Raw genomic sequence first — 24,640 nt, forward strand, 5'->3', positions numbered from 1 at the left:
CACTATGAAAAGGGCTGCCACAAACATTTTGGCACATACAGGTCCCTTTCCCTTCTTTAGTATTTCCTTGGGATATAAGCGACTGGGTAATTTCTAAGGTCCCTTTTAGACTTTTTCAAAGCATTTAGTTCTAGGCAGCCAAGAAGCACCATACTTGGCTCTTTTGAGGTTGTCTAGAAGCTTCCCACTTGTTCTATGAACCTGTTTGTATTTCTCTTCTTTCTTCTTCTTCTTCTTCTTCTCCCCCTTTTCTCTTTTTTTCTCTGCCTTTCCTTCTAATTCTTTCCATCTCTGTCATTTTCCTTCTCTCTGCCTCTCCTTCTCTCTTTGAATGTCAGCTCTCAGTCTCACTCCTGCTCTACTCTTTTCTCTCCATTTCTATTATTACTCTCTGATTTTCTTAATTTTCTCTCTTCCTCTGTCTCTTTCCTGTTCCTTTTACCCTCTTTTCTTATATCAATTCTATCTCTTCCCTCTTGCTTCTAGTCTCTCTCTCTCTTTTTCTGTCTTTTCCTCCTTCCCTCTCTCTGTCTCTGTCTTTTTATCGTTTCCCCCCCCCTTCCTCCTCTATCTTAAAGATTGCTTGCTCTTTTGGGGAGGGGGAAAGAAGAGGGAGAGAGAAAATATTTGGAGCTCAGAATCTTACAAAAATAAATGTTGAAAACTAGTTTCACATGAAATTGGAAAAAAATAAAATACTATTAAATGGGAGGTGGGGAGAGGGAAGGAGACTTGAGGCCTGGCTTCAGCTCTGTCACAAATTCCATTTATGACCTTGGACAAACTGCTTTGCCCATTTCCTCATCTGTCCAAAGGAGAGATTGAGCTAAATCCTTTGTATTATTTCTTTTTCCACTGTATGTTTCCCATAACTATCACTTTTTCTGTCCCACCTTTTTTTTCTATCTCATTCTTTGTCCCTCTTTTTCTTTCCTTCACCCTCACTATCTCTTTTCCCCATCTGTTTCTCTTCTCTATTTTGCTTTTCTCTCATTTTCTTTCTTTCCTGCCAAAGCTAATCAGTATCCACTATAAATGCTGTTTTTCAAGCTATTGACTTGGGGCCTTTTTAGAGCTCTTTTCTTCTCATTTAAGGTCACTGTTTGAAAGGTGAGTTTTTTTTGAAGTCTAAGTATTCCTGAAATTTGGCCTGTCCTTTCTACCTCTTCCCGTTCTTCCTTGGGAGTCTCACTCCATCCTTAACTCCGTGGGCCCTTGCTCTACACTCCTTCTAAGGTCAATGTGAAGGGTTCTTTGTGAAGAATTCATTACTAGCTAGGTTGCACAGTAGACAGTTTATTTTAGTTTAGACCAGGCCGCTGTGGGAACTAGGGTCCTGGAAGGCTAGATGTTTGATGGCCTAAATAAATACAGATTTAGATGTTTTGAATTGGATGTGTGTATTCATATGGTTAATTCATTCAGCAAATATCTATTAATGCTGTATTATAAGTTATCCATTAATCAAAAGTTCTGTGTGCTAGGTGTTGCTGGGGATAGAACTAAATGTCTCAAAAGTTTAAGCTTTTTTAACTTAAAATGGCACTAAGACATTTGGGACACACCCCATATGTGACATTTTGCCTTCCATTGGAATCTTAGAGTCTAGTTGATAGATAAAAAAAATTCCACAAGGTGGAATGTCAAAGTATAATGTGAGTTTAGAGGAGGTAGAAATCCCTTTTAGCTGAAGCCTCAAGGAAGTCTTTATAGAAGATTTTAATTATTTGATCTTTTGAAAGTTTATTCTCAGTGTCTCGGGCTTCTTCACTATAAAATTAAGAGTTTGGGCTAAATGATGTCCAAAAATCCCTTTTCACTCTGTTCCACATGATCTGAGGAGAGGGGACATTTGAACTGGGCCTTGAAGTATTAAAATTAAAGTAGAATTAAAGATGGGGTGAGGTGGGGAGAAATAATGTTTTAGATGGGGGGAGAACATGACTAAAAATCAGAAAGATATGAAAGTATGAGGTGTGTTGGATATGGCCAAATTGAGTTAGAATTCAGGGTATGAGCAAAGAATAGTGAAAAACTAAGGCCTACATTATGAAGTACTTTGAATGGTGGTAGTTTGGCCTTGATGTATGTCAGTAATAGAGACTCATTGAAGTCTTTGGGACAGGTAATGGGAGGTAATATGGTCCTCTGATCAAAAGACAGCTGCTTTTGGAAGAATAGCTTGGCTCAGGTTTCTACAGGGAGAGGACCTATGATTTCAATGGCTCCTACAATTCCCCTAGTCAGGTCAGCACCTTTTCTGTGACTTAAGAGAATGACCTAACATGCTGCCAAGTCAGTGACTTCATCCAGGGTCATACCTGCTAGCATATGTCCAGGGCAGGATGTGAGCCCAGCTTTCAAAGCTATGTCCCTAGCCATTGGGTCACCTGAACTGAAATGCACCTTGATAAATACTTGTTAATTACTAATATGGAAATACATTTTTCATGATTGCACATGTAATAACCTATACCAAATTGCTTATTGTCTGGGCAGAGAAAGGAAGGGGAAATTTTGAAAATTAAAATTTTAGAAAATCAAAGTTAAAAATTATCTTTACATGTAATTAGAGGAAAATATTACTTAAAATGTTTGTTAAAAGAGGAAATTTAGAATTATAATCATAGCTAGCATTCACGTAGCAATTTAAATTTTACAAAGCACTTTACAGATATTATCTCATCCCTCACAACAATTTTGGGAGGTAGGTGATGTTATCATCATCTTTTTTTTACAGATGAGAAAACTGAGGGAGACAGATTATGTGACTTGCCCACATAGCTAATCTAAGACAGGATTAGAATTCCTGTTTTCCTTTTCGACATGTTTAATTTATATTGGATTGCTTGCTGTCTTGAGGGGGGAGAGGGAGAGGAAAAGGAAGGGAGAAAAACTTAGAACACAAGGTTTTGCAAAGGTAAATGTTAAAAAAATACCTTTATGGGAATTTTTATCAAGGCATTTTGTCATCTATTTTTCCTTTTTTTTTTTCTTTTACAATGTCTCCCCTCAAGTCCCAAGAAATCCTTGGTAAAGTGTTTGTCTTTTGTCTAAAAGAGGCGGCCAGATTACCATTCTTTTTAATAACCTCTTGATCTTGCTAATAAAATGATTAAATTGCTCAAAATTAAAAACCTCTTTGCATATATTTGAAAAATAAAATACTATTGAAGAAATAGAATTCCCATTTTCCTAACTTCAGTTCCAGTACTCTTTTTCACCAGCTATCTGCCTTAAAAAGTAGTAGCAATAGAATAGACAGAAAAGGAAAGGGTTTGGCTTCAAAAACAAGCCAGACGGACTGGTTGTATGTGCAGGGTGTTGAAGAAGGAAGAGGCAAAGATTATATTGAAGTTTTGGCCCTGGGAGACTGGCAGGATGGGAGAGCCATTAGCAGGAATTGGGAAATCAGGAAGAGGAGATTTTCTGGGGAAACAATAAATTGCATTGTAGTCATGTTGAGTAGTGCAAAACATAGAGCACTGGGTCTGGAGTTAGGAAGAACTGAGTTCTAATCAAGGGATATTCAGTTGGAGATGTCCAATGAACAAATCCAGATCTGGGTCAGGAGCTCTAAAGAGACATTCTGACTAGAGATAGATGACATTGCGTGTCGGTTGTATTTGTATGTTTGCATCCCTGTGTTAGTAGGTGCTGGTGCATGTGTACATGTGTGCTATAAGCATGACCATGTATGTGTGTGTGTTACCTGATAATACCTTCTCATTCAAAGTATGGGAATGGTTTTGGTGGCGGGAGGTGGCTAGGTCCCATTTGTTTTTATTTTTTTTCCTTCTTTGTTCAGGGGCAACATTCCTGAGTGGAGAGGGAGATAGGTAGGAGGGTGGAATTTGTCACTGTCCTTGATTCATTTTTGGCTTCTCTTTGCTTCCAGATATGCTTCAGCTGATCAACAACCAGGACAGTGACTTCCCCAATATCTTTGACTCCAACTATGGTGGGGCTACACCTGCCTTCCAGGATGTCGGCTCTTCTGCAAGCTTGTCTCCACCCCCCAGCTCTCTCAGCTCCACCCTTGACAATTTCTTGGGAAGCACCAAGGTGCCTACCCACATAAAGATGTACCAGCCATCTCCTCCTCCTCCTCCAATGACCAGCTTCCAGCCCCCACCACTGATAACAGGGCCTGATCTCACCCAAGCCTCATCTGGCATCAAGGAGGAGCCCATGCAGCTCTCCATCCTTCAGCCTTCTCCCCCTCAGCTGCTGTCCCAGCCTGTGCTAGCCCCCCCAGCTCCGCCATCCCAGACCCAGCTGCAGTCTCAGCAGCCATCTCAGTCCCAGCCCCAACCTCAACCCCAGCCCCAGCCTCAGCCACAATCTCAGCTGCAGCCTCAGCAGGTGCATCCACAGCCACAGCCACAGGAATTACAGCCACTAGGAGTCATGGTGCCCCAGAGTTTTGCTCCTTCCTCCCAGCCTCAATTTACTTCTCCATCTCTACTAGACTACCAAGGCCAGGGCAACTTCCCAGCATGTGAGTAGCAGGCTGGGAGGGTTTTGGGGGTGGGGGTGGTAAATCAAAGATGTGTGGTCTGCTTACCTCACAGTGGAAATGAAGGACTTTGGGAATGAATTTAGGAATATTCCAGATTACAGGGATTATCGGGGAGCTGGGTTGGTAGAGCAGTGGACAAAGGGAAGTAGATTGGAAAGGAGGCAGTCCTAATACATAGGCAGAATAGTAGGTACCCAGAGTAGTGGTGTGAGTTACCCCTGGGAAGACTCCCTATTCAGAAATATCTCCTTCACCAGTGTCTAAAATTTCATCATTAGCCCTTCATTCCTTCAGAATAAGCATTGACCTTTCCTGCTCTTCCAGATTTTAAATGCAGCCTGGGGGAGGGATAGTACCTCAGTGGCGATGAAGTCATTAGATCCTCAGCAGGTGCAGAATGAGAACTGGGGAAAGAGCTGGGAAGAAATTCCAGACAGGAGTGGAGACAGAAAAAAGAAATTGGGAATGGGGGAGTTAAAATCCTAATGCCTATGATGTTTCCTCTGTTTCCAGCTGTTCCTCCTGGCAATGTTCAGCAGCCCCTGTCTCCTCAAGGGACGTTGCCAGTTACCATTCAAACGCAGGTGCAGAATATCTGCCCACAGCAGTTGCTGACTGCCCCCGCCCAGGTTGTCTCCTCCCAGATCCAGCAGGTCCCAGTAAGTTTAGCCCTTTTCTCTCTCCTGTTGTGCAAGTATAGACAGACAGGGTTCCATAAAGAAGCCAGCCTTTGGAGGGAAGAGCGTTCCTTGAAGTGGGATCAGGGAACCAGGCAGCTCAGAACCATCCAGGCTTTTGGTGGCACTTGGGAGCAGTTATTGAGAAATGAGAAGGGGTTGCTCTATATCAGGAAAACAGAGAGAAGCTGACTCTTCTGCTCTTTGAAAATGCACCCCTCTGGTCTTCTACGTCTTCCTCTGCTGTGAAGCTGCCCCATTGCTTTCCTCTGCCACTCCCTTCTCAATCCTGGTTCTTCACACCCCTCAACAAATCTGAGACTGAAAAACAGTTTGAATGATTATTCTCCTGTGGTTGCTATTTCTAGTTAGCCCAGAGACTCTAAAAGTCACATAAATAGAGGCTGATTGACATAGTAAGCAAACCAGGCACTATACCAATCCATAAATGGATTCCTGGATATGGAGTTAGAAAGAGTGAGTGATTAATATTTTGTCTCAGATACTTATATGACTCTTGGCAAGATACCCTTGTTAGAGCCTCAGTTTTTTCATCTATAAAATAGGTATGGCAATGGCACTTGGATTATTGAGGCTCAAATGAGATTATATAAAGAGCTTTGAAAACTTAAAGGGCTATAGAAATGTCAACTATTAGTAGTATATAGGTAAAAATATGAATTGCTAATAAAGGCAATCCCATGTATGATTTTTCCATCTGGGAATCTTCTTACAAAAGCACAGAGCTCACAGCTAGCCTTTTTGTTATTTATTACTTCCACATCCCTCGGTTGTCATTGATTTCCAGAAATCCATAAAGTCTTAAGGTTGGAATTTAACCCCTTAATTTTACAAAGTAGAGAACTGAAATTACATTTTGTTTACCTGAAAATTAATTCTTTTGAATTTGAAGGAAAAGCCTCTTTATTTACTTTTTAATTAAAGCTTTTTATTTACAAAGCATATGCATGGATAATTTTTTCCAACAGTGACCCTTACATAATCTTTTGTTGCAAATTTTACTCTCCTTCTCCCATCTCCTCCCCTAGTCTACAGGTAGTCTAATACCTGTTAAATATGTTTAAATAAATATTAGATCCAATGTATGTATACATAATTATACAATTATCAGAAGAAAGAAAAAGAAAAACTGAGAAAGAAAACACAATGCAAATAACAATGGAGAGAGTGAGAAGGCTATGTTGTGTTTCACACTCTGTTCCCACGGTTCTCTCTCTGGGTGTAGATGGCTCTCTTCATCACTGCATAAGTGGAACTGGTTTGAATCATTTCAGTATTGATCCTGAATTGATCATAGTATAAGTCTTGTTATTGTGTGTATAATGATCTGGTTCTGCTCACTTCACTCAGCATCAGTTCATGTAAATCTCTCCAAGCCTCTCTGTATTCCTCCTGTTGGTCATTTCTTACAGAACAATCATATTCCATAACATTCATATACCATAATTTACCCAACCATTCTCCAATTGATGGACTCATTGATGGATTCATTTTCCAGTTTCTGGCCACCACAAAAAGGGCTGCCACAAACATTCTTGCACATACAGGTCCCTTTGTCCTCCTTTAGGATCTCTTTGGGATATAAGCCCAGTAGTAACACTGCTGGGTCCAAGGGTATGCACAGTTTGTTAACTTTTTGAGCATAGTTCCAGATTGCTCTGCAGGATTGTTGGATCTATTCACAGACCCACCAACTATGTATCGCTATCTCAGTTTTTACACATCCCCTCCAACATTCTGCATTACCTTTCCCTGTCATTCTAGCCAATCTGATAGGTGTGTAGTGGTATCTCAGAGTTCTCTTAATTTGCATTTCTCTGATCAATAGTGATTTGGAACACTCTTTCATGTGAGTGGAAATAGTTTCAATTTCTTCATCTGAGAATTGTCTGTTCATATCCTTTGACCATTTATCAACTGGAGAATGGCTTGATTTCTTATAAATTAAAGTCAATTCTCTGTATATTTAAGATATGAGGTCTTTAGCAGATCCTTTGGATGTAAAAAAAATTTTTCCCAGTTTATTGGCAAAGTCTCTTTAAATGTCTGGGACACACACAAACTTTTAATTGAGACAGTGCCTTTATTTGCCTAGCATTTTACAGACTTTCTCATCAAAAGTCTTTTAAAACTAAGGCCATTTCTCCACTGGGGGTTTGGGGAATATTGCCTTAGTTGGGGATCCTCAGGCCCCAGTCTTGAGTTTCTCTGTCCTAGACGATTCCCCTAAGCATCAGGCCTGTATTGCTATTTTATCTTCAAACTTCTGCCTGGGACTTTCTTTTGATTCAGAATCCACAATCCTCCTCCAGAGTGCCCACATTCCCAGTAGACTGCGTTAGCTATCCATGAACATTAGGCTGGGCAGGAAAGGTGTAAAGCAACCAGTGATGTCACTTGTTAGGCTGGTGTTGATCCACAAAGCATAGCCAGCTGATGACAGTGGAAAGTGGGCAAGGGATGGATGGCACCCTCCCTCCCTGCTCCAGTTCTGAATGAGTCATCCCTTCATTTCCTCTGCATGCTAATAATCTCTCTTCACCACAGCTAAAGACTCCAAAGAGTGAAAGTCCCTCCTGGCCATGCTGCTGATGCTACCTTTCATCTTTCTTGTGCCTTCTATTTCCAGGATCCATCAGTACAAACTATATCTAGATAGTCCTGTTTCCAACTGAGGAGGTCTCATTGTTTTAGTCTGACTCTATATAAACAATTCTTCCATCCATTGTTTTGATTTTTTTTTAACTCAGTCCCCTTTCTCTGATCCCCCTCAAGTTCTTCCTCTTCAGACAGAGATCCCCATCACTCAGCACACATCCCTTTAGTTTCCCCAGCCAACAGAGGGAATGATGATGTTTACAGATGATCCTGTATCTAAGATGTTTAGCATTCTTATTGTGGGAGAGAGATACTTCTAAGACAAGGTCTTTGCTCTCAGGCAGCACAGAAGGGTGCTTCTGAGAGGTGAACAGTGCCATTTCTCTGTCCAGTTAAGGAAAATAGCAGTATTAGGTTGCTTCTCTTTACCCATGTCATTCTGGGGAATTTTTTTTCCTTTTTGTAAAATTCTGAACTTAAAATCAAACCAACCTCAAAAAAACAATCCCAATAGGCATTTTTGTGTATACAACACAATATAAAAGAGGATTATATATAGTGAGTCTCTATTTCATACCTTCTATCCTTTTTTGAAGGCATATAATAAACTCCAGTGAGCTTTCTCCCCAGCTGACATAGGGTTTAGTGTAATGGTGGACAGGGAAAGGAAAGTAACAAGCATTTATAAAGTACCTACTATGTGTCAGGGACTAGATTAAGAGATTTTCAGTGATCTCATTTAATCCTAACAACAGCCTTGGAATATAAGTGTGATTATGGTCCGTGTTCTACTGTGGAAAAAACTGAGAGAGCCCAAATTGCCCTGAGTCATTTAGCTAGTGTGTAACTAAGGTTGAGCCCAGGTTGAACTGGATTTGAACTCAGGCTTACCATTTTATTCACTGCACCACGCAGCTGTTTCTAGGCTTATGGAATAGATAATTTCTTGAGTTTCTTTGAATGGTAACTTTGTATAAATTCTTATGAAATGTGTAAAGACTGAGCAAGGTGAGCTGTTGGGAGAGAAAACATAGCTAAGGCCCTTGGCTAAGGCTTTTCCATAAATGTGTCTAATACCTTTGTCTGGTATTTACCATGAAAAAAAGGGAACTTTTCAGGCTCCTTGGAGCATAAGAATACCACTGCAGTGAGATGGTTCTGGTTCATAGGAGTATCCTAGTTCATTAGGTTAGATCAGTGGTCCTCAAACTTTTTAAATAGGGGCCAGTTCACTGTCCCTCAGACTGTTGGAGGGCCGGACTGTAGTAAAAACAAAAACTAACACTCAGCTCATTTGCCATAACCTGGCGGGCCGCATAAGCGTCCTCTGCTGCCACATCTGGCCCTCGGGCTGTAGTTTGAGAACCCCTGGGTTAGATGGTTAACACCAACAAGTATTTTTTTAAAATTGAAGTTTTTCAATGAACTAAAATCTGTTTTCTCCCCTTCCCCCTCACCACCATTTAAAAACAAAAACAAAATAAATCCTTGATCCAGCAAAACATATTCCTGTGTTGGCCACATCCCAAAACTGTCTCACTCTGTTCTTTGCATCCATCACCTCTCTGGCAGGAGGTGGTTGGCATTTTTTATTACCTGTCCTCTGGAATGGTGATTGGTCCTTGCAAGTGAACAGAATTCTTAAGTCTTTCAAAGCTGTTTGTTTTAACAATCTTAAATAACAAGCATTTATTAAGCACTTATGGTGTGCCGGGCTCTATGGTAAGGGCTGGAAGAAAGGCAAAACAGATGAGTCAGAAAATAAGCTTGAGAGGGAGGAGAGAGGCTTCAGAATGACTTGGGGACCGCTGACATTTTTCCCACCCTTACTTCCAAGGTCCTGCTCCAGCCTCACTTCATCAAGGCTGATTCCCTGGTCCTGACAACTGTAAAGGCCGATGTGGGCACAGGAGTGAAGACCTCAGGGATCAACTCTTTGGCCACCACCACAGCAGTGCAGTCGGCCCCCCTTCAGGTCCCGGTACGTTGGGCCGCAGAGGTGGGACTCAGGGAGGCAGGACTTTGGTTGGGTCATAGCCTCCAGGAGTGCCCTCTTCCCACTGCATTTGGCTTTTCTCAGTCACTTTTCTTTGAATCTCCCCTGCTTTCACTCTTCTCCAGCTCTGACATGCTTGCCCTGCCCTGGCTTTGAGTTAATGACACCTCTCTTCCCCTGCACAGACCCTGGTGAGTGGGGGTACCATTTTAGCCACTGTGCCCCTGGTGGTAGATGCTGACAAGCTGCCCATCAATCGTCTGGCTGCCACAGGCAAGACCCCCAGCTCCCAGAGCAAAGGGGAGAAGAGAACAGCTCACAATGCTATTGAGAAGCGCTATCGATCCTCCATCAATGACAAGATTGTGGAACTCAAAGACCTGGTGGTGGGAACTGAGGCCAAGGTATGGGACAGAAGAAGAAGAGAAATAAAGGAAGTTGGGAATTAGAGAGGGAGACATTCTCAGAAATCCAGAGGAGGGGAACAGAGTAGGTAAAAAGCCAGGGTGGGGTAAGTATCTTAGACCTAAAGCTAGAAATGCTCTCAGAGGTCATTTGGTCCAGTCCCCAAAGGATTGAGAACAAGCAAGAGTTGAAGATCACTTAAGGATTCTTAATCTTTTTTTGTATATTGGACCCTTCTGGCGGTCTAGTGAAGTCTATGGAGCCGCCCTTAGAATAATAATTTTTTAAGTTCATAAAGAAGAAACCAATTATACTGAACTACAATTATCAACATATTTAAAAGAAAAACAAAAACCTGGCCCCAGGTTAGTAACCCCTGAGCTAAATATACAATGTTCTTTCCTGTCATCCTGACTTTACCTGTGGGCAAAATCTGGGATTTAGCATCCAGAGCCAGCTCCAGTCATCCTTTAGTCCACCCTGATGGAGGATGGAGGATGCTGGGGGAATAAGAGTGGCCAGGCTCCAGGATGACAAAGGCCTCAAATCATTCTATTCCAGCTAAACAAATCAGCCATCCTGAGGAAAGCCATTGACTACATCCGATTCCTGCAGCAGACCAATCAGAAGCTAAAGCAGGAGAACTTGACTCTCAGGATGGCTGTGCAGAAGAACAGTGAGTCTTTTCTAAGGGTTCCCCTACCTAGTCCTCAGCTGATGGGACTTAGGGCCAGTGTTAAGGTTGGAGAGGAAACCAAGTTGGTTTATGGTTTCAGCTGGGTAATCAGTGCTTGTCCCTTCCTTACAAATACCACATTCTTAGCCAAGGGAGGGGATGATGGAGTCCCAGGCCCAGAGATGCTACCATCTCCAAAGGACTCCGTTCATTTCCTGTCTTCAGTGCAGCCAGTCCAAGAGTTGAGTGAGGAAGAGATCCCCAGATTGAACTAAATCAAACCCATAATATGTAACAAGCATTATGCCAAGTACTGAGGATACAAATAACAAGCAAAATAAAACTAGTCCTTCCCTTAAATCAACTTAATATTCTAATGAGGAAAGGCCACACATAAAAGGGAACTGAAAAGCAAGAGAGTTGGAGTGAGAGTGGGTAAGGAGAGGACATGTGCAAATCTGGACAGTCACAATGAAAGCCAATAGATGGACGAAGGAAGATTGTCCCAGGCCATTCCTCAGAATAGAGGAATTCACCAATGGGAGAAGGAGGATCATTGGGGCAGAGGGAATGGAGGGTGGCTGGTCTGGGGCCTTTCTGGTGTCTATGTAAGAACTATGCCCTCTTCCCTGAGTGATCTGTGCCTTTTCTTTGTTCTGCACCAAACCCCAGAATCCTTAAAAGACCTGGTATCACCATCATGCAGCAATGGGAACATGGACATCCCAATGGAAATCATTAAGCCAGAGATGGTGGATGCGCTGACCCCGCCGCCTTCCGATGCCGGCTCTCCTTCCCACAGCAGCCCCTTGTCCTTAGGGAGTGGCGGCAGCGGCAACAGCAGTGACTCTGAGCCGGACAGCCCCATGTTTGATGACCCCAAGGTGCCTGATTGGGTTGGGAACACATGGCATTTGGGGGTTATCTGGGGACTTCTTTGTCCCACTCCATCACCTCCCCTGTGGAGTGTCTCTTCTGCTATCAAATATCATATCAAAATAGCTCCTCAGCCTTTGACAGAGGCGCCAAGCTGTACTTTGTAGGAGGTCAGATCGTGGAAAAACTATTTTGTTTGCTTTGAGTGATTTCCTCTGTAGAAAGAGACTGTGGTAATGAATGGTCTTTAGGCCTCACTATCTCTAATATTCTAAATGTGTGAGAATCTGTGATATGGATCTCAAAGTTTCTAGGCTTCCTTTCCTTCAATTTTCTTTAATATTTCAGGTTTTATATATTTTTATTTTTAAACCCTGCTTGAGTCAATATTTCTGGCATGGGATTCATAGGATCATTGATTTAATGATAAGATCTTGCATTTTTATAGTACTTTAAATCTTGAAATATTTTATTTCATTTAATTCTCAAAGATGAAGATATTGAGGAAAAGAGAAGTTAAATAATTTGTCCAGAGTCACCCAGGTAGCAAGTATCTTAGGCAGGATTCAAATTCAACTCTTTCTGATTTCAATCCTAACACTAACCACTTGACTGGAGGGAACTTTGAAAATCTTATAGCCCAGGGCTCTTATTTTAATTTATTATATTTTTCCATGAAAGTTTTAATTGTTTTTTCAATTACATGTAAAAACGATTTTTAATATTCATTTATTAAAAATTTAATTTTAATTAATTTATTTAATATTTCTCCCCATTTACATTCAAAGCAAAGAATTTTTTTTTTGCATTTATTTTTAAAATTTTTGAGTTCTAGGTTCTCTCCCTTGTCTCTATCCACAATTAAGAAACCACATGTGAAGTTATGCAAGACATTTCCATAAAAGTCAAAGTTGTGAAAGAAAACAGATCTCCCACCCTAATGAAAATAAAAACCTTCAAGAAAAATTAAATTTAAAAAAGTGTTAGAGGGAATGCTTCAATCTGTTTCAGACACAATCAGTTCCTTCTGGGTATGGATAGGATTTTTCTTAAGTCCTTCAGAGTAGTACATGGATGATTGTACTACTGAGAATAGCAAAGTTATTTTCAGCTGGTGTTCTCAGAACATTGCTATTACTTTGTATACAGCATATTTCACTTTGCTTGAATTCATGGAGGACTTTCCAGATTTTTTTTTCCTGAGAGAGCATCCTGCTTATCTTTTCCTATAGAATAATAATATTCCATCAAAAACTTAACATTCTCTCTTTTATTTTGAGTTACAAATTCTTTCTCTCCTCTCTTTTTGAGAAAGCTAGCAATTTGATATAGATTATTCAAGTGCAGTTATGCAAAACATATTTCCACATTGGCCACATTGCAAAAGAAAACACAGACTAAATGTATACTTCCATCTGCATTCAAACTCCAACAGTTCTTTCTCTGGAGGTAGATAACATTTTTTTTTATAAATCCTTCAGAATTGTCTTGGATGTTTTTAACTCAAAATTTTACAGAGATGAATTTTGAAAACTATCTTTATATGTAATTGGGGGAAAAAAGAATTGTCTTGGATTATTGTATTGCCGAGAATAGCTAAGTCATTCACAGTTGATAATCGTTAACAATATTGCTATTACTATGTCTAACATTCTCCTGATTCTGCTCATTTTGCTTTACATCAGATCATGCAAGTCTTCCTAGGTTTTTCTGAAATCCACCTGCTCATTTCTTATTAAACAATAATATTTCGTAATATTCATATATCACATCTTGTTCAGCCATCCTCCAATTCATGGGCATCCCCTCAATTTTCAGTTCTTTGCCATCACAAAGAGAGCTACTATAAATAATTTTGTGTTTCCTTTTTCATCCTTTAAAAAAAAAATCTCTTTGGGATGCAGATTTTACAATGATATTGCTGGGTCAAAGGTTATGCACAATCTTATAGCCCTTTGGACATAGTTCCTAATTGCTCTCCAAAATGGCAGGATCAGTTCACAAGTTCCTGGACACCAAATTGGTGTCCAAGACCTTTATTTTATTTTATTTATTATTTAATGTTTTAAAGATGAGAATGAATTCTGTAAAGTTAAGTTCCATGTGAAGTCATAGATTTTTATTTGTCCTAAAGTGTCCTCCTTCCACCTCTGAGGGCTTCTTAATCCTAGTGTCTGGAATTGAGTAACCAGGTCTAGGTTTTCCAGTTTAAAAACTTAATAGTTTTCAGCCATAAAACTTCCTCAAAGGCCTTTATCTTTTAAATATTAGCTTCTTAGTTTTGGAAGGGACCTTTGAGACAATTCAGTCAACCCCATTTTACAGATGAAAAGATTGAGGCACCAAATTAGAAAACTATTTTCCCAAGATCACAAAGGCATTTAGTAACAAAGCTAACACTAGAATCTAGGGCTCCTGACTCCTACTCCTGTTAATCTTTTGTTTGCTTGAACACCTGCTTGCTTTTGGGCAATTGTCCCTGGGCCTGAGTAAATCCAATTCTGGGCCAGAGGTATATAGCCTGGCCAGGAAGTCATTAAAAGTTGTTAAAGCTAAGTTAAGACTTAGTTAAGTCATTGCAGCCAGGTGGATTTCAGAAAAACCTGGGAAGATTTACATGAAGTGATGTAAAGCAAAATGAACAGAATCAGGAGAATGTTATACACAGTAACAGCAATATTATAATGATAATCAACTATGAATGACTTAGCTATTCTCAGCAATACAATAATTCAAGACAATTCTTTTTTTTTTCCTCCCCCTCCCTCCCAATTACATGTAAAGATAGTTTTCAAAATTCATCTCTATAAGCTACCTAAGGTGATTCTTCAGTTCATGGTTTTGTGAATTGTGCTAAGGGAAATTTAAAAAATAGTTCTTCAAAAATGAAATAATGGAAAGAATTAATTAGAGGTCTTTCAGTCCAACACCTTCAATTTATTTTTAAATTTTAAAATTTTAATTTAGGAAAATCCTGATAAGATTTTTTTTCCTTCTCCTATCCCTTCCCTAGTAGGGGGGGGGGGGGAACCTTTGTCACAAATGTTCATAGTTAAGCAAAATTAATCCCTGCATTAGCCATGACCAAAAAAATATTTCTCCATATTTAATTAATTGTCTCTTTTGGGAGGTGGGCAATATATTTCATCATGAGGCCTCTGGAATCAAGGTGGGTCTTTGCATTAATCAGAATTCTTAAATTTTTTAAGCTAACTCCCTCATTGTATAGAGGAGCCTGAAATCTATAGATTCCAGAAAAATCATTGGTTCCCTAGGCAGTAAAGACCTGGAATTTCTATAACCTCTCCTCCCTAGCCCCACTCCCCAAGGTTCTTTTCTGAACTTTGTCTAACAGTCCCCTCTCCTCCAGGTGAAACAGGAACAGCTCCCCTCTCCCAGCAGCCTGGGCATGCTGGACCGATCCCGTTTGGCCCTGTGTGCCTTTGTCTTCCTCTGCCTTTCCTGCAACCCGTTGGCCTCTCTTCTGGGCAGGAACAGTGGCCAGAGCCAATCTGATACCAGCACCACCTATGTTCCTGGACGCAGCATGCTAGGCACAGAGGGCAAAGGTAAGTGTGCAGGTCCCTCAGGTGGGAGGATCAGAGGGACTGAAAACTCGATCCCAGGCTGCTTTCCCAAAAGGATGTGAAGAGCCTCAGCTGGTATTACAGGTGTCAGTATTCCAGGACAACTGGGGGCAAGATAGATTTAATTCAAGTCAACAAGTATTCATCAACAAGTATTCACTGAGCATTCTGCATACAACACTCATGGATTTGGCTTTTTTAAGTGCTATTCTTACCCTCATGGAGTTTTTATTCTAATGAGGGCATGACAAGTACAGAAATAAAAAGAATCTTTGCTTGTTGTCTTGGGAGGGAGAGAAAAAATTTGTCAAAGAAGTGGTGAGCAGAAAGGAGCAAGCTCAAGATCAAGCCTGAGATTTTAGACATGAGAGACTAAGTAAATGATAGTAGTGTCACAAGGAGAGAAATGTGGAAGTCAGAAAGAGGAGCTGGTTGGTGTAGGAATGAGGAGCAGTCTTAGTACCCACCTATGTTCGCATCCTTTGGTTTCAGGAGACTCTGTTGTGGGGAATGGTCTTTTCTGAAGAGCCATGACTCACCCCCAGAAGTGAGCATATGAGAGATTCCAAACATAGGCCCAGCCTTAAACTAGGTAGAATAGGATGATTTAAGGTCTTTCCCATCATTCAAATTCACTCAACAGAGAGAGAACTTTTCTTTTTTTTTTTTCTTTTTTTAAATATACTTAAAAATTTTTTTAAATAGCTTTTTATTTTCAAAATACATGCAAAGATAGTTTTCAACATTCATCCTTGCAAAGCCTTCTGTTAACTAATTTTTCTCCTTCCCTTCCCCTACTCCCTAGTAATCCAATATAGATTAAACATGAGCAATTCTTCTAACTATATTTCCACATTTATCATGCTTCCCAAGAAAAATCAGATCAAATAGGAAAGAAAAAAAAGCAAGCACACAACCACAGAAAAGGTGAAAATACTATGTATGTATGATCCACATTCAGTCCTTCCTCTCTCTGGGTATAGATGGCTCTCTCCATCACAAGCCCACTGGAACTGGCCTGAATCACCTCTCTGTTGAAAAGAGCCACATCCACATCAGAACTGATCATCATATAATCTTCTTGTTATTGTTGTGTACAATGTTCTCTTGGTTCTACTCACTCTACTTAGCAACAGAGAGAGAACTTTTCACTCCACGCTCAGTGATGAAGATTAAAAGATTAAAATGCCCATCTCTGAGACATACACAGGCCATAATATTCTAAATTCACATGGAAGTGGAAACAACTGAAAACAGATTCTCTATCGAGAACACAGTTTTGTGGGGGCCGGGAAGAATGAAGAAGGGAACCATGAAATTCTGGGTTACCTGCAGGTGGGCTGACCCAGGAGTTAGAAACATCTTATTGGCCTCTAACCTCATCCAGTCTTCTCCCCTTTCAGGTAGTCCCAGCTGGTCTCAGTGGCTATTGCCTACTTTGTTTTTCTGGATGCTTAATCTGCTAGTGGTCCTGGCAGCCTTCATCTGCCTCTTCATTTATGGGGAACCCATCACCAGGCCCCACTCAGGACCTTCCGTCTTGTTTTGGAGACATCGCAAGCAGGCTGATTTGGATCTTGCACGGGTAAGAGCCCTGGGTGAGAGGGGGAAGGATAGTCCTCTGGAGAGGAAAAAAGCATTAGCCTGGGAGGTTGGAGAGTGACTGGAGAAGAAGATTAAGGATAACTTTTTTTGGCATTAATTGTCTTTCTCAGAATCATGAAGGTAGTGAGTGTTAAGCATATGAAGCTGGATTTGAATTCAGATCCTCCTGATTTCAGGTTCAGGGTCAGTGCTCCATCCACTGCTTCATCTTACTGCCCCTAAAGTTAACTTTGGCTGTATGGCAATCCATGACCTTCAGTTTAGAGGAGTGGGATGGTCAACTGGGGTCAAGAGAATGACCAAATTTTTTCCTCCTGTTCTTTTATAAGCCTTCTTGCTTCTTGATGTCTCTGAGCATTTGACCTTATAGGGACTACTTTCTTCTGAGTATTCTCTTCTGTCAGTTTTCTTGACATATTTTCCTTCTCTTCTCCCTACCTATTAGACTTGTCTTTTTTAGGCTCCTCATTTTTCTGTCAGTCAGTAAGAACATATTAAGCATTTATTTTGTGTCAAACTGTGTTAAGCATTGGAAGCTCAAAGAAAATTAGAAAACAAAACAAAGCACAGTCTCTGCCCTGGGGAGACAACATACAAATAACGAAGTGAATACTAGATATACACTTACCCTTCTGCATCTTGGGTATTAGAAGGATGACACCTGTGACCCAGAAAATCTGTATAAATTTTTTTGGCCCTCCTTTTATACCAGAAAAGAATCCTGAAATATATTTTTCTTTCATGGGGAATTCATATTATTTGGGTTGGTTTATGTAATACTCTATATTTTATGCGTTTATGAATTTTTAAACTTTTTCTTTGTTGTCTGCTGGCCTTTTGTGTCATCTCCAGCTTCTACGAAACTCTCCCAAAATTTCCATCTAACTTCTTAGGCTGGAATACAGAAAAACCAGACTAGGGAAAGTCTCAATGTGGAAGGGATAACTGTAGCAAATAGATGAAGGAATAAAGGAAGGTAGTGGGGGCAGCCTGGGAAAGGCCCTATGCAGAAGGTGAGTGGAGGCTGGTTAGAAGTGGAAAGAGATATGAAAGAAGAAGATTAATAAATTCAGGTGAGAAGTGATGAGGTTTACTAGACTATGTGAATGGAGAAAAGGGAGCTGGATAGGAGGGATGCTGTCTAGTTTTGAGAACAGAAGCGATCAATAGAGTCAAAGAATTGAAAATGGCAGACATTAAGGTGGCAAGCCTTGGTGACTGACAAGATGCCAGTGTCTTCAGTAATCATTGGGAAGAGGGAAGGTGTGCCTCAGAATGCTATTCTCTCTCTTTTTCTGTCTCCCTTCTCTCTTCAGTCTCCCCCAGATTCAGCTGTTATTTCTGTGAAAATGACTTATCATCAAATCTACATGAGCAATTCTCATTTAGTAACTAGATGGCAGAGTGATAGAATATTGGGTTTGGAGCCAGGAGAGATGTGAGTTCAACTCCTCCTGTATGTCATTTATTCATATTCCCCATTGGTAACTGGTTGCCAGATCCTGTCAGCTGTCCCATCTGAATATCTTTCCCCTTCATTTCACTTATATTCCAGGCCCTCATTCTCTTTTGCTCAGACTATTGTAATAGCCTCCTAGATTGAATCCCTCTGTAATCTGCAAGGCTGGCAAGCATTTCTGAAGCACAGATCAGACTCAGTCTGGTTGTTCACTCTTTGACCCAACCAAGCTGTCCTGCTTATTGTTTCCAAACAGTAAGCTTCCATCTCCAGCTTCCATGCCTTTGCATATGCTGTATCCCTTGCCCAGAATGTCATCCTTATTTTATTTTTTCCCTCTTCTCTTTCTATTCTTAGCTTCCATTAAGACTCAACTCAAATACTACTTCTTTCCTGATTCCAGTTTTCTCTTTCCCTAACATGAGCTCCTCAGTAAAATCATTTTGTATATATTTGGAATGAAACCTACTTTTACTTATCTTGAACATTCAGAAAATGAAGTCCTTGAAAGCAGTTTTTGCTTTATATCCCTAACTCTTGGCCCAGTACTTAGCCCATGTATAGGCCTTCCTTCACTTAATAATAGCATAACTGACATTTACATAGTTCTTTGCATTCTATATTTCTTGTTCTCCTGCCCTATATATCTCACTTGATCCTCACAACAATCTTGAGATAGGTTCAGTTATTGTTCCCATTTTACAGATGAGAAGAGGAAACTTTGGCTGAGAAGTTAAATGAATCTGCTGTCACATCACTCAGTGTAGAATTTGAATTGGGGTCTTTCTTCCTGGTTCCAAAACTTGTCCTCTCTCCACTGTACCTCCTAGCTGCCACTGATTGGGCTTCTGCAGGTTGTATGGAGAAAAAATGGAGGCAGAGAGTGGGCTCTGACAGGTTTTAGGGGAGGATTAATCCCAGGGAAGAAGCCAGCCAGCCTGTTCAGAACTCACTTGTGGCCGAGGTCCCCTTTAAGTTCAAAGCACTGAAGCCTTTTCTCCTTCCTTTTCAGGGGGATTTTGCTCAGGCTTCACAGAACCTGTGGCTGGCCCTCCGGGCCCTTGGCCGGCCTCTGCCCACCTCCCACTTGGATTTGGCTTGCAGTCTGCTCTGGAATCTCATCCGCCACTTTCTTCAGCGCCTCTGGGTGGGACGCTGGCTGGCCGACCGGGCTGGGGGCCTCCTGCGGGATCGGGAGCTGCAGGCAGATGTCAGAGCTAGCTCCAGGGATGCAGCCCTTGTCTACCACAAGTTACACCAGCTGCATATGACAGGTGGGTGCGTCCGGTCTTACGCCCTGGGGGTGCTGCTAGAAGACCCCCATCCTGGGCTAATGGGGCTAGAACCTGCGAGAAATGACAAAGCGGCTGATACCGCCCCAGCTGTTGGCTGAACCTTCCTCCCTTTGGAGCTCTGAGGGTCCCCTCCAAGGCAGGTGCTAAGCTGGGGAGGGGCATCTGCTGAGTCAGGGTGATGATGCCCACGGCCCTCTGCCCAATAGGGAAGTACACCAGCGGCCACCTGGCTGCCATCAACCTGGCACTGAGTGCCCTCAACTTGGCTGAGTGTGCTGGCAGCTCCATCTCCGTGGCAACCTTAGCTGAGATCTATGTGGCTGTTGCGCTCCGAGTCAAGACAAGTTTTCCTCGGGCTCTCCATTTCCTGACGGTAAGGGGGACAGTGCCAGGGCAGCAGGGGCTGGCCCCTCCATCTCCTCTCGGCTCCTTCCCCAAGACCAGCGTGGCCAGACTTCCGGGGGGGTTTTAGACCTGGGAAAGGGGGGGTTAGGGCTCCGTCCCAGAGCCTTGGCTTCCCTGGCTATGTGATCTCTCTCCTGTGGTAGCACTGAGCAGCATGCACACCGGGGGGCCAGGCTTTTACCGACCCTTTTCCACTGCTCATTGACCAATCAGAAAAGACTTCCATTGGGCCAGAACTGGGCGGGTCACTTGCGAGACCCAGGTCAGTCATCCAAACAACTGCCATCTCCTCCTTGCCCACAGCGCTTCTTCCTGAGTAGTGCCCGCCAGGTGTGCCTTGCCCAGAGTGGCACCATGCCCCCTGCCATGCAGTGGCTTTGCCATCCTGTGGGGCATCGCTTCTTTGTGGATGGAGACTGGGCAGTGAGGAGCACCCCTAGGGAGAGCCTCTATAGCTCCACAGGGAACCCAGGTAACTTCCCCTCCTCTATTTCCCTCTCATTTGTCCTGATCTTTTCCCTCTCTTACTTCCTTTCATTGTTTTCCTTTTCCCTTCATCCTGTCCTTCTCCCTTTTTTTTTTTTTTGTTAATTTAATGAATATCAACAAACATTTCAGTAATAATAATAATAAATAGCTAGCATTTATAGAGTGTTTGCAATATACAAAGAACAAGGAAAGAGCATAGATAAAAACTACTTCTTTTATGTACAAATTTTAATTTAATAATCAGTAGACATTTATTAAGCACCTACCCCATACCCCAGGCACTGAGGATAAAAAAAGAGGCAAGTTAAACAAAATTTAAACAGAATTGTCCTGTTTGTTTGGTTTCCCTTTTGGACTTCTTTTTGTATCTCTGTCATCACTACTACCTTCTCCCTTCCCTCTCTGTCAGGGAAGTGGGCATGAATGTATGCAGGGGTAGATAGAGGCAAGGTGAGCTTTCCTTTTTTCTTTTTCAATCACAGAAACCTGGAACCTACACATCCATTAACTTGAGGTCACAGTTCAGACATTTCGTAAAGTTGTTTTATATTATTGTGATGATCTTGTCAAATGTTCTCCTGGTTCTGCTTATTTTATTCTGTAGCTGTACATACAACTGAAGCCTTTCTTCCCTGCTACCCCCAACTTTCTCTGAATTTGTCATATTTTCTTTCCCTACAAAGCAATAATCTTCTGCTAACATCCACGTTTCCCAACTGATGGACATCCACTTTGTTTTTAGCTTTTTGTTACAACAAAGAAGACAAGTATTTTTATAGATGCAGTCATTTCCTTGTCTCTCATCTCTTTGGGATATGGGCCTACCAGGAGCACTGTTGGGTCAAAGGGTACCCACAACCTATTGCCTTTTTGTGGGAGAGTTACAAATTGTTTTCCAGAATGGTTGGACCAGTTCACAGCTCTATCTCAGTGTGCCTGGCTTTCCAAAGCCCCTCCAGCAACTTTCAGTTTTTATCTTCTTTGCCAAGCTGATGGATATGAGAGAGACTCTCCACGTTGCTGTAATTTGTCATTCTCTTATTAATGCTTGCACTCTAAGATGGACTCACCAAGTTGCTTAAATTTGCATTTCTCTCATTAGTGACTCTCCCCCTGCCCTTATTTTCCCTGTCCCTCAATTCCTTCTCCCCTCTTTCTCTTAAGTTTCTGAGACCTTGGCCCTTCCATCCAACTGTCATTCCAAAGTGCTGAGAGGATTGGGGGGGAGGAATAATGAAAGCCTTTCCATCTGTCCTCACACCAACATCCATCTGGGAGTACCAGAGGGTCTTGGGGTTTCCTGTAACCATCTCCTTGTTCTGGGAGGTGCTCTGACGCCTGTTTTGAGGAGGGAAGTTGTTTACCCCTCTCTTTTTCTGGAGTAGTGGATCCCCTAGCCCAGGTGACACAGCTATTTCGGGAGCATCTGTTGGAGAAAGCCCTGGGCTGTGTGGCCAAGCCTGAAGAAACCCTGGCGTCAGCTGATGGGGACAGGTGAGGGTACATTCCAAAGGGGCCCAGCTCTAGCCTGTCACCCTGTGGTTTCCAAGTGTCACCTGGTCACTCTAGCTCCACCCTCCACTGCCACAGCCTCCCTGTCCCTTCAGTCTCTTTATTCTTCCCCAGCTCCACGATCCTAGTATCTTTTCCTCCAGCCACAAGCTGACTCCACCCACCTTTCTACGCAGCATCCCTCCAAAACTCCCCCCATCCCACACTGAGCCCACTAATGGTCCATTAATCCTGAGGACTCGGCTCGGGCCCTTTTCAACCTGCCGTGACTTCAGCTCCCTCTCCTGTCAGCTGGGAGGTGACCAGCCCGGCCCTATCTACCTCCCAGAGGTGATTCAAATGAGATACGAAAGTGCTTTGAAAAGTATGGAGATATAAATGTAATTATTTCTGTTACTGTTAATACTCAAAGCACTTTGCACAAGAGAGACTCAATGAAGTCACGGCTAGTTTTGCCTGAAATCGCACAGTGAGTTAGTCACTGCTGGGCTGCAGAGAGGTCTCTTGGTATTTCCCAGTTGGCCACACTTCGCCCATTGACATGCCCCCTGTCCATAAGCTGCACTCCTTCATGGGCCTCCCCCTCTGCTTTACAGAGAGTTCTCTGATGCCCTTGGGTACCTGCAACTGCTAAATGGCTGCTCAGACGCTGCTGGGGCCCCTGCTCTCAACTTCTCCATCAGTTCCAGCATGGTCACTACCACCGGTAAGCCCTTTGTTCCCCTTTGTATGCCTGAGATGGAGAATGGGTGCCTGGATCTTTGGGAGCCACATTTTCCTGAAGTTGGTTAGGACAGACCAGAGAAAGTCCTCTTCTCTCTCCTCGCAAGACTTTGGTGCATTTCCTATTCCATCTTCAGTGGGAAAATTGGAGGAAGACATCAAGGACAATGAAAAACAGACTGTCTCTTCTTCCATCCCATAGGTACTGATCTTGTGGCCAAGTGGTGGGCGTCCCTCATTACGGTGGTAATTCACTGGCTCCAGCGGGATGATGAGGGGGCAGAGAGCCTCTACCCCATGGTGGAGTACATGCCCAAAGTTCTACAGGCTTCTGAGTAAGTGCCTTGGGGCCCAGTCCCTTCCTCTTCCACATCTTTTATGGGAAAAAGGGAAAACATGATTTGCCCTCAGATCAGGGATTTTTACTAACATGCAGCAAAGACTTCACCTTCCACATGAAGCCAGACCCCTGGACAAAATCTCTTGGACTCAAAGGTGGGATAGCCTTCCCAAGCCAGATTAAAGTGAGGTGCCCAGAGCCCAGGGTGATAGTCTTAGTAATGTCCAGGGGCAGACAAGAGGCTCACAGTCAAGGGCTTGGAGCACAGCTTCCATTTCCCCTCTGGGCAAGTTTCCCCTTCCTCAAGCTTTACTGCCTCCCACCCCCCACTTAGGCTCTCAGATATATACCCATTGTTCTTCTCCCCCCCCCCCCCCCCCCAGACAAGAGGTGTCCCTACCTTTGAAATGAGAAGGAACTCCATCTAATAGTATTAAGGGAGTCATTGGGAGGACTGCCGCCGGCAGGTCAGGGGAAGGCTTGGGCTGTGAGTGACCTTGGAAGCCTTTCATCTGTGCACAGGAAGCCTCTGCCTCGGGCAGCCCTACACTCCTTCAAGGCAGCAAGGGCACTTTTGGGGAAGCAAAAGCAGGAGCTTGGTCAGGCCAGACTGAGCCAATGTGAGAAGGCCAGCAGTTACCTTCGGGACAGCTTGACCACGGGGCCCTCTGCAGCCACTGCCGGTGCTTCTATTGACAAGGTAAAGGCATCCCACACCACCCCCCACCACTGCCAGGAGAATGAGAGTAGGGGGAGATGAGGGGGAAGGAGCCCTGGACTTCCCCAGTCCCAGAAAACTGCTCCTGAAGAAGGGTCAAGGAGCAGTGGCCACTAAGGAGCTTCCCCCAGCTCTGATGTCCCGTGCTTCCTTGACTTCCTCTGAGATGGCAGTCAGGAATGAGAAGCCCCCAACTACTACCTCTGGGAGGGCATCGGCTTCTGGCTTGGACCCAGTAAGAAGGGCTTCGGTGGCCAGGTCCAGCTGGCTCTGCCAGGGTTGTTGGGGCTGGCGGGCTGGAGACGAGTGGAGGCTGCCCCTGTAGTGCATTGCAGTTGCATTGCGTGTGTCTGTCTGGTGCAATGCCCCAGCAATGCGGTACAGAGCCCGGCCCCTGGCACCGTGGGCACTGAGCCCTGGGGTACCAGAGGGAGAGGAGAGACATAGGAAACAAGCCCTTGTGGCCCACTCATCTGGCCCCCATCTGCCACGCAGGCCATCCAGCTCCTCCTGTGTGACCTGCTCCTGGTGACACGCACCAGCCTGTGGCAGCAGCAGGTGGGCACCGCCCAGCCCCCTGTCTCTGGTCACCAGGCCTCAGCCCTGGAACTCCGAGGCTTCCAACAGGACCTCAGCAGCCTCCGGCGTTTGGCGCAGTCCTTCCGGCCTGCCATGAGAAGAGTGAGTTGCCCCAGCTCCGACCTTCCTGCTTAACTTTGTGGTGGGCTTCTGGGGA

The 24,640-nt window shown here is 43.1% G+C and overlaps 1 protein-coding gene across 2 annotated transcripts in view; it reads left to right on the forward strand.

The window, feature by feature from the left end:
* The window catches only part of SREBF1 (sterol regulatory element binding transcription factor 1), a 60,339-nt gene that overhangs the window by 31,060 nt on the left and 4,639 nt on the right, over positions 1–24,640 (forward strand). For both annotated transcript variants that reach the window (XM_074281590.1, XM_074281589.1), the window contains exons 2-17: positions 3,899–4,501; positions 5,036–5,181; positions 9,656–9,799; positions 10,000–10,218; positions 10,781–10,895; positions 11,568–11,779; positions 15,142–15,340; positions 16,762–16,943; positions 19,435–19,696; positions 19,924–20,090; positions 20,426–20,594; positions 21,997–22,105; positions 22,720–22,829; positions 23,049–23,181; positions 23,709–23,886; positions 24,400–24,585. In XM_074281590.1, coding sequence (XP_074137691.1) covers positions 3,899–4,501; positions 5,036–5,181; positions 9,656–9,799; positions 10,000–10,218; positions 10,781–10,895; positions 11,568–11,779; positions 15,142–15,340; positions 16,762–16,943; positions 19,435–19,696; positions 19,924–20,090; positions 20,426–20,594; positions 21,997–22,105; positions 22,720–22,829; positions 23,049–23,181; positions 23,709–23,886; positions 24,400–24,585 — 3,134 coding nt within the window. The remainder of the gene's footprint in view (positions 1–3,898; positions 4,502–5,035; positions 5,182–9,655; positions 9,800–9,999; positions 10,219–10,780; positions 10,896–11,567; positions 11,780–15,141; positions 15,341–16,761; positions 16,944–19,434; positions 19,697–19,923; positions 20,091–20,425; positions 20,595–21,996; positions 22,106–22,719; positions 22,830–23,048; positions 23,182–23,708; positions 23,887–24,399; positions 24,586–24,640) is intronic.

The sequence above is a fragment of the Sminthopsis crassicaudata genome, chromosome 1, assembly GCF_048593235.1.
Source record: "Sminthopsis crassicaudata isolate SCR6 chromosome 1, ASM4859323v1, whole genome shotgun sequence".
NCBI classification, from domain to species: domain Eukaryota; kingdom Metazoa; phylum Chordata; class Mammalia; order Dasyuromorphia; family Dasyuridae; genus Sminthopsis; species Sminthopsis crassicaudata.